The 10,620-nt window shown below is 38.3% G+C and overlaps 1 protein-coding gene across 1 annotated transcript; it reads right to left on the minus strand.

Annotated features, from left to right (window-relative positions):
* Window positions 1-2,477: 2,477 nt before the first annotated feature.
* Window positions 2,478-6,527, minus strand: LOC143701950 (uncharacterized). The gene is made up of 2 exons (XM_077195627.1): window positions 4,848-6,527; window positions 2,478-4,512 (listed from the first exon to the last, which is right to left on the minus strand). Exon 2 carries the CDS (start codon window positions 4,186-4,188, stop codon window positions 3,115-3,117), a length of 1,074 nt encoding a protein of 357 aa, XP_077051742.1. The 5' UTR covers window positions 4,189-4,512; window positions 4,848-6,527; the 3' UTR covers window positions 2,478-3,114.
* Window positions 6,528-10,620: the final 4,093 nt, after the last annotated feature.

The raw sequence follows: 10,620 nt of genomic DNA on the forward strand, positions 1-10,620 counted from the left end.
CTCAGAGTGGTGGCATGGGAGTTGATTTGAAAAATGTACAACACGTAGTTCAGTATGGGCCTCTAAAAGACATCGAATCATACATGCAAGCATTTGGGAGAGCAGGGAGAGATGGCTCTATGTCCCATTCCCTCATTCTTTACCATGGAAAGCAGCTTATAGGGATTTCAGAGAAAATGCGTGCGTATGTCAGTAATGTCGCTTCTTGCAGAAGAACACAACTAATGAACTTGTTTGATGTGGAGGTAGTACAGCCACTTGCATTAAAGCATGCTTGTTGTGACAATTGTGCGAAAATGTGTCAGTGCAAGGAAAGTTGTGTTGGTAATGCCAGTGACCTGGAACTTCATGCTGCAAAGCCAATTGCACACAAAGTGAGAACTGTCAGCAATCATCAAAGGGAATCTCTCCGTCAGATGTTGATGGACAGGCTTGAGGGAGACGTGGATCATGGACTATGTGGAAAGATTTCAGTTTACCACACATTGCAGGGACACTACTCAACAAAAGACCCAATGATTAATGAGACATTACAGTCATGTGAGACACTGTTTTGCATTGATGACATAATTTGCCAAGTTCATGTGTACGATTTCAATCATGCCAAGATCATTCTTGAAACTGTGATGGAGGTTTTTGGAGACTGTGAATCAGACATGGACAGTAACAGTTTTGATGTGTGTCAATGTCTATGAATTTGAAGTGATGTCATTACATGACTGAATTAAGTCTCAGATAAGTCTACCTTGAGCCAAGTGGGCTTGACAATATGGCACATGTAAGAGACATTTGATTTCTTTAATGTTTATGTAAATATGAACTGTTTTATTCCATAACTGAATGTGTTGTGCTACTTGTAATTGTCAACATGCTTTTTTTTGGTCAAAGTACAAACAATAAATATTCTTTGAATTACTGCATGTGTTGTTGAGAAAATGTCTTCAAGCATGAAACTGCACTATATTAATAGTTCAATATAATGATTTCCATTACACAAGAGTAGGTGTTAAAACTTCATGTTGATTTGTACTCGGCTTTCGCCAAGATAATCACCAACTAAGACGTAGCTTTACAGTAACCTATGCTTCTCCATCCATTTACGCTTCTTTCCATCTGGTGACGTGAATCTCCTTCTGTCTGGTGTTAATAGCTGCAGTGTATTGCGCGTCAGTACACACAACGGCTGCAACCACAGTGCGGTCCCCCCATAACAACCCTCTGGATTGAGCGAAATAGGGAACATCTCTAGGGTCTTCAAGTGGGCACCTTCCGTCCTCAGTGTTTCGTCGACTAGCCCACGACACCTCAAGAGGGCTCGACAGTGACACTGGCGTCCCAGAGTCACCCCCCTCCGTCCCCCACTCAACTCAGCCCAGCTTACTGACCTCTACTTCCCTCTTGCTGCTGAGACCTAACCACAATCTCACAATCTCTCCGCAACCCAACCATACGCGCCAACCCGTTTGACTAAGGCTGTCGAGCCCCACTGGTGCGTTAATATGCAGTTTCAGTGGCAACGGTTCCGTATGGCATATCACCTACCACAAAACGCAATATCTGCCCAACCACCCGTCATTCACGCAATATACACAGGAACGTAATGACTGTAAATACTATACAACCTATACAAATAAACCAACAGTTGCTGCTGAGACCTAACCACAATCTCACAATCTCTCCGCAACCCAACCATACGCGCCAACCCCGTTTGACTAAGGCTGTCGAGTCCCACTGGTGCGTTAATATGCAGTTTCAGTGGCAATACGTTTTCGTATGGCATACCACCTACCGCAAAACACAATATCTGCCCAACCACCTGCCCATTCACGCAATATACACCGGAACGTAATGACTGTAAATACTATACAACCTATACAAATAAACCAACAGACTCTTCAAGTTTTCAAGAAATCTACGAAACCGTAGCATGGCGGCCTGTACACAGCCAGCTAGTATCTTTCCGTCTCAACCACAGCCAGTTGCTGCTCCTTTCTGCTGCTTCAGATAAGTTCTTTACTGTGCGACGCAACTCTTGGCCACTGAATCCGACGTCTCTGAGGAACCGGGTTTGTAGAGTGTGCCACAAAACCTCGACAACCCACTTCCACTGGATAAACCTGGACTCTCAATCCTCGCTGTTCTGCCTCAGTGGTCAGATGAGCATACCGCAGTTTCTTCCTCTCATATGCCTCATCTACCGCATCCTCCCATGGCACGGTTAACTCTATCAGTTGAACAATGCGTGCTGATCCAGACCACAAAACAATAAGTAAAGCTTAAAACATCAGTGTATATAAACATCTTTAATAAAATTCTGGACACGTTATATATTTGTGTATAAGTATTTATTACTTGTAAACATATCAATCAGAATTGCAATTGACATGTATTTGTATCATAAGTTAAGATTCAGCAACTTTAAAAAACAAACAAAAACTATTTACAGTTTTTACAATACAATTGCTTTTTGTTTACAGTTTTTTTTTTTTTTTTTTTTTTTTTTTTTTATATTTACTGTACATGTACAGCCTGCTGCTCTTTACTCTTAAAGTAGCCAGAAGCTAAACTGCCCACTCAAAGAAATTAAAATGCAAAAACACAAACCAAAAAAATTCGATGTGACCATATCCAAAGTCTAAGTAACCTTTAATTGCTCTTAACATGATGTCTACATGTTCTAGGTCAGGATTTTTTTTTGACCAATTGAAAGCGATGATATTTTCTCATGTTTTCCCATATCCAGCCAGTTAAATGTTTGGACGTGAGATTGTGAAGTAGATTGCCATTAAAAGATGGGAATGCAGCATAACATCTACCAGGTGTGATTTTGTAGATTTCTTGTTGTTTTAGTACAGCGACCATTGCATCGATGTCTTCTTCCTTGGATGCCTTTGTGTGTTTCCCAGACTCTGGACTTAGTTGAACATCAGCATCAAAGTTATCCATTAACTGTCTCTGCCTTTGAAGTGTTCTACTGATTTGCTGCGCAGTTTGAAAATTCACATTCACACCCAAATGTGAGATGGCATCCTTTGTGTAACGAACATAATGCTCGCAATTCAGATCCAATGCCACATTTTTGCCAGCACCCCCAGTAGCATTTACAGTTCTGTTTCACATCATTCTGTGGGCCACTCGTGGACTCTGCATTGCTTGAATGTCAAATTGTAATTTCAGTGCCTCCAAGCTGTACTTGTGTCTCTGGGCGTCTTTAAAATGAAGCATTTTAAATTTCCAAAGACGGCAGGTCCTTTTTCCATCACCCTCTCTCACAGAGTCTAGGAAGTCACGCTCCAAAAGCCCCATCTTTAGAAAGGCACTGTGATAATTGAAAACACAATCTTCTTCTTGGTGCTGTTCTACAGCACTGGCACCATTTTTGTCTTTGTGATCACACACAGAAATGCCATGGTCCTTCTTGAAATGTTCTGTTAGATCATGTTGTCTTTTAAAAGGCGGATGGCTGCACCGTGGCATGTGACACACAATTGGTTGAGGTACAACTGTACTCTGTGGAGGACTCTGGAGATTTCCTTTCAACATGTTATGAAATTCTGGAGATTCATTGAGAATGTATGTGTCAACAATGTTTAGGATTTGTTCATCAAACCAATCTTGCTTCTCCTCATTTGACAGAAAAGAGGTCGGCATGGATAGTGGCATGTCATCCTGTGTGTGTAAAGAGAAATGATGGAGAACATCGGCAATGATCGATGCGTCCAGCACATCTTGAATGAAAGTGTTGCATGGCCTATAGTTGTCCCCCAAGGCTGATTTAGTCACATTGGTCCTGTGGACAACATTTCTCAGGTGGAAAAAAGAACCAAAATCACACTGTGAACTGGGACTGTAGAATCTTTTAAAAATCACATCATTGAAGTTCATGGAACAATGAAAATCCGCAATAACTGGAACAAGTCCTTCCAATCTTTCAAATGATGAGTCTTCATTTGCTTTAGCTCTGATGGCTGCATCAGCATTCTGCTTGGTCAGTTGATCACCAGCCAAAATCACATGTACTACAGGCTTTGAGATGTTGTTTCCATTCTCTAGATCAGAAGTGTAAGGAACATATCGCTGATTGATGTACTGCACTGCTTTCACCATATCTGCAGACACCTTCTCATCCACCTCAAGAAGTCCCAGGGGAGTGATTTCAGTTTTTTGGGCCATAACGTCACTGTACATATGAGGAATGTGCCACAGTAAAACGTTTTAAAACTGCTTGAATGAGGTGAAACGCTGAACCACTACACGACCCACCAGTTCTTTAAATTCAGAGCGAAGCATCTGTCTGTCCTCCAAGTTTGGTAAAAGTTCTGACAGTGGCACATCCATTATAGACACAAATCTCTCTCTGGGTAAGAACTCAGCAGTCACTCATTCATGGTTCCCCACCATTAGCAACCAATGGTAGTCCAGACGTTGGTGGCTGATGGTCATTGCTTGTGGTGTCAGTGTGAGATCCAAATTATCAATTGTGATCTGCACTGGTGCTCTTGGTGTGTGTTTCTGTGAGAGAAAGTGAAAACAAATTAAAGTTAGAATGCAAAAATGTTCCTTTAATTGTTACATTAATTTGGATAAACATTTTTAAAATATAATTTCATGGTCTACTAAACAGCATTAAATTAAGATTACAACATAAACTTAACTTTAACTTAACACAGGTGAGACAAAACACTATGTCAACCTTCATTATATGGTTTCAATTACATATTGCCATTTTAAAAAAAATATATGACTTCAGTGTTTTGGGCCAGCTATGTGACTGTTTATCCCAGACTAGATGCATTTATTGTCTATTCATTGTGTACAGACATTCGGTGCAAAATACAATCTCTCACCTGACACTCCAGCGGAACAGCAGATGGTGACGACCCATTTGTGTGGCCTGATTCAGTTCTTCTAGAAGCGGTTGTGTCATGATCTGTGTGGTCCTAGGAAGTGCAAAACAGAGATAAGTTAACATAACCACAGTTAATGGCTAGTGTAGATTTATATAAATGACATGTCGTGACATTTAATAAGGTGAAAAAAATAGCTCTTTGATATTACAATTAAATAACATAAATAAATATTATGTCGTACTGACTTAATTGTTATTTTTTCCTATGGTGGAGAAGGGCTTACTAATCAATATATAAAATATTACAACAAATATTACAAACTTCTTCACTTTCACTGCTGGTGACAATGAAGACTTCTTCCACTTCATTCTCTTCACGGTGGTATGTATGATCAGACAGGAACCAAGAGCTACAACCTGGATCATCAATCCATGACAATTCTTCAAGGCTTGGGCTGTCACACACTATTTTTTTCCATTCTAAAATTCCGGCATCCCATGTCTCTGCAATCTCCTTGATCTTCTTTAGAGTTGCTGAGTGATTCACACAAACTCCAATCCTATTGGATCTATCGATGCATCTTTTCTTTGCACCACCATGTTTCAATACCATGGAATTTCGGAACATAGGAGATGCCATGAATCTTGACCTTGCTTTAAGAAGTATCAGGCCAGCCATGGTCACCTCTGGCTTCTTTCTGGTCCACGGTCTTCTTTTATGAACACTTGCAGCTTTTGTGTTATGCTTTGTCACACTTTTTGCTGCACTTGCACATTTTAGGAACTGGAGAAATGTAGGTGCTGCAGTCCTCCATTCATCCAACACTTTCTCACACCTAAACTCAGCAAGATGTGCACTGTGTTGTATTACAGAATGGAACTTGTTGCGTGTTAAATGTCGGCATTCTTTCTAAACTTGCTTGAGGACTACATCAATGACCAACTTGGACTGGCCAGGAATTTTTATTAAATTCTTGGCCAAAGCATTGTAGCGTCCCCTTGTAATATTATTAACAAGTGTCCTCATAGGTCTCTTTACATCCCTCTTCAGCATTTTCTGTGACGATTTAAACATAAGGAGAGTTTGACTACCAACAGTATCTTGTACAGATGTTGACGTATTGTTTACCTCTGGTGACGGTAGATCGAACAATTCACGTCTCGCAGGGCTGCATTCAGAAATTGCAAGTCTCTTCTGCAGTTGTGTTGGCGTTGATGGTGCGCATCGTTTCTGTCTTGTCTTACTGCACATGTCATTTATATGCATTTGCATTCAAATTTATTCATTTAGCTGACGCTTTTTATCCAAAGCGACTTACAATTGCTATATTTCAGAGGTCGCACACCTCTGGAGCAACTAGGGGTTAAGTGTCTTGCTCAGGGACACATTGGTGTCTCACAGTGGATTCGAACCCGGGTCTCTCACACCAAAGGCATGTGTCTTATCCACTGCGCCATCACCACCCCATATGCAACCCATATGCAACTTCAGTCGTACAACTTCTTTGAAAACACTATTGTACCTCATTAGTACACTTCGGCAAGATGTGCAGATCACCAAACTTGTGTCATGAAGAACGCCAACAAACTCCTCCAGCACAATAGTAAATTCAGCTTTGTCTTTAGAGTCGTGTCCACGAAATAATCTGTGTTTGTTAGTTTTAGATGCTTTGAAGGTCTCTGAACAAAGTCTGCATACGTTTCCTACTGATTTACTCTGTGTTTTGATCAGATGTGGTAATGCAGACGCCATTGTTGTTATACGTGCACGAACAGATCAATGACTTACTGCTTGTTTTCTTCTCCTTCTTTGATTTTTTATGCTGACTGACTTGTTGCACGCCGGTCTGTTGTTGTGGGGACATTTCCACGCCCCGAAACGTGACGCTGAACGAAACGAACTGTAATTGGTTGTTTGACATGTCGGTCAAACGGCATTATGGGTGGGCCTTGGCCAAAGAAAGCTGCTATGAATTCCAGACCTTCAGCCGTCAGTCTGAAGGTCTGGCTACGCGAGACTATGTTTATGTAACAAAGATACATAAAATAGGCCAAACAAAAATATCTATATTGTTATTTTTAATACAGTAATAATTAATTCTAAAATAATTGGAGGAAAAGATGCATTGTGATACAACGATAATCATTTTATAATCGAACCGTTACCCTCTGAATCATAGTCGAATAGAATTGTGAGGCAGATTCACAGTATGATGTTTTATTAACAAGGTTCAGGAGGAACACGTTCTAATGATCAAACAATCAAGTCATTCCAACCAGCTGTCAGCAAGCAGTAATCAACAGGTCCACTCAATCAACATGAGTAAGGCCTATACATATACGCAGTCGACTCACCCTTATTCCTTGACAGTTTTCAGCATTCCTCCACCACCCCATCTCCTCACACTTGCCTGGTTATCTTCCAAACCAGAGATACGGGGGGAGTACTCTGGGTTCGGGCCCAATTTCTGAGCTCGGAGCCCTCCCCCCGGACAGCATGCCAAAAACGCATTAACATTTATTCTCTGATCATTCGTAAGTGTGAACTTGTGAATATGACTACTGTGTACAAAGTTTGAGACTGACCTGTTCAATTGGTAGCGCTTTTTTTTTTATGTAGTCCCGGATTTACTCCAAATTATTACACACATTAGCAAAATAGACAGTGTAACTGACTTACGGGTTTCTTAGACCATCCATCTTCATTCTCTGTTTCTCTTCTCCCTCCATCTCGCATGCAAGGTGAAGCCATCTTTTGATGTAGGATTCTACCTCTTAATCTGTTGCTGTGAGTCTGTTGTTTCTGACAATACAACTAGTCAGTGCAGTATAATGTCCAATGAATACATAGATGAATGTCAAATTACATTATAATTATATAACTAATTATTATTTTACTGTTATGCCATAATAAGACATGAGTAAAATACACTAACCATGCAGAAGTGTAGTTTGTAACACAGTGAGTGAAAAGGTGTATATTTTATTGAAAAGGTGCTGCTGTTGCAGTGAAATGCTGTTTTCTTTTGTTTGTTTGTTTTTTTCAGCAGGATTTTCAATCTGTAGCTAATGGAGCTAACCTTAACGGAGCTAGCAGCAACCCTCTCCTCTATCTGAGGACTAAGTTAAAGTATCTATTTTGTAAGTTTAAGTAAAACACAGGTTGATGAAAGAACTGTAAGCTCAAATTCAAAAGGTTTTGAAGTCTACTTCATTAAAGCATGTTTACACACACACTGTACACTTAGGCATACAACACATGATTTTAAAAACAGTACCATTGCAGTTTTTTATGTTATGATTTTAAATTGGTATGTGACCTAAGAACGATTTTACATTAAAGGTACATAAAGGTGCTGAGGTCTGACTTGTTGGTGCTCTGAAATGAAGTTATTTTAATATTAATATGTGATGAAGGACTTTGAAAGAAGTTTGACAGATTTCAGTGCTGAATAAAGTCAACACTACCCCGTTTATTTGTTAATATTTGACAGAAATGTAAAAAAAAGTAATCAAATCAAATGTAATATGTAACATTACTTTAGTAAAATCATTGAAATACTGTAGTTACACTGCTCATTGTTATATTTTAAATAATGAACTTGTAAAGAGTAATTTATGAGCTAACAGAAAAGCTAGTAACTTGTAACTTGTACATTTAACCTACTATGGCTTATTGGCTTTGTATGGCAGGCAGTAACGTTAGCCAATTAGCTACGATTAGCACGTAGCGCTCTTGATTTTATATACACAGACACCATATTAGGAAAAAGGGGCGGGCTGATGCTGGCCGATTTATTACACATCCAGAAGAATACATTTGAGTCGTTATAGGCTCTGGTAATTATGGAGCATAATAGGAATAAAGTTGTGACAAAAAAATTATCAGGGAGGAAAAATCTGAGGGGGCACGTGCCCTCACTTTGAATGGGCATGACGCCACTGATTACATTAAATGTTAAATTGTCAATACCCAGATTCCCTTAACACATCTACTTGTGCACATTTTTCTCCTATTTAAAATAAATAACAACAAAATTAAAAATATATAATCATTGCAGCCACAATAACAAATTTTGAGAAACAAAAATGATTAATTCATGGTCTTCTGGTAGGCCTAGTTCATTCTTTTGTCACACGATAGCCGCATAGGCTAGTTAGTAATGAAACAGACAGAAATTACTATTTTATCAGGATTTATTTATTTTGGAGATATCATTTAACTATCAAAAAACCTATGTAACAGAAATTCACACATTTAAAGCACAAGAAATGAAGACGAGGGAAAGCGCATACTAACTGCAAGAGTAAAATCTTGTCTGTAAAGACGGGAATTATTAACTAGCCTACCTCGGGAGGTGAACTAATCAACGTTATTTCGGGTCATATATAAAAGTTTATTTTCAAAAACAATTAACTAATCATTATATATCGATCCATCACGACTGGCCATAGCAGTCTTAAGTAAAAATTAAACAGCATGTTACCTCAGAAAATTGATGCTCTCGGGCATAATTTTAATTTTTTTGTTTGGTTCCGGTTTCCGACCGACCCTGTCAATTTATGTGCGACCCAAATTTATTTTATGAGCTTGGGGAAGAAATAATACAAATTAAATAAATACACAAATAAAAAACTTTGAGGCGAACTATAATTTTTTTTGTTTTTGTACTGCACCGTATTTGTATAGCCTGTTTTCCTCCACCAATGTAACAAACGAGGCAGCCACGGGCGTTTACCCATCGTTGTTGTCATGTAGATGCACTGCTGTGCTTGTGACAGGGCTTGCTGGCGAGTGGCGAACATGACTTCTTTGTCAGAATGATGTCGTTGGTGTAGACACTTGACAATCAAACATGTCAGACCAATAGAGAAGCACCCGCCCACTGCGGAACGTTTGTGTCAAAATGATTCAATCAAAAAAAATTTAACTTCAAAACTTTTTGCACTTCAAAAAAAAAGTGATTCAAACGAAAAAATCTGAACTTCAAAACTTTTTTCACTTAAAAAAAAAATGATTCAATCAAAACAATTTGAACTTCTATTTTTTTTTTCACTTAAAAAAAAAAAAAAAACAACAACGAAAAAACACATTCTCTTCAATACTTTTTTAATTCAAGGGGTATTTTTTTTTGCATTTGAACAGTTTTTTCTTTGATTGAAAATATTATTTTTTTATTGAAACAACTTTTTTGGAATTGAATGATTAAGACACAAATGTCCTACCCATGTATGGCCCAAGCACAAAAAAGATTACTTCAAGCAAAGAGAACATTTTCCATAATAAAAAAAAAAGTGTTCAAATGCAATTTTTGGAGTCTCAAATATTTTATTTGCATTCAAAAACGATTTTCTATATTTGAAAATGTTTATCTTTCCATTGAAGTGACTTTTTTATTGATTCTGTTGTTTGAAGCAACTTCTTTTTTGATTGAATGATAAAGACACAAATGTCCTACCTATTATATGGTCCAATCAAAAAACAATGTTACTTCAATTAAAAAGGTTGCTTTAAACAAAACAAAACGGACTTCTATCAAAGAAAACATTTTCAATCAAAGAAAAGCAGTGTTCAAATGAATTTTTTTGAGTCTCAAATATATTTTTGGATTCAAATACTTTTTTTCTTCGATTGAAAAGTTTTTCTTTTATTGAAGTGATGGTTTTTTTAAATTGAAAATATTTTTTTTTTGATTGAATAATAAAGAAACAAAACTACCTCCATACAACCCCGTTTGCCCCCGCGCACACATTTAAAATCAGCGTGTGTG

Source organism: Siphateles boraxobius, unplaced genomic scaffold (genome assembly GCF_051911475.1).
Source record: "Siphateles boraxobius isolate OS27281-9 unplaced genomic scaffold, OSU_SipBor_1 33, whole genome shotgun sequence".
Lineage (NCBI taxonomy): Eukaryota > Metazoa > Chordata > Actinopteri > Cypriniformes > Leuciscidae > Siphateles > Siphateles boraxobius.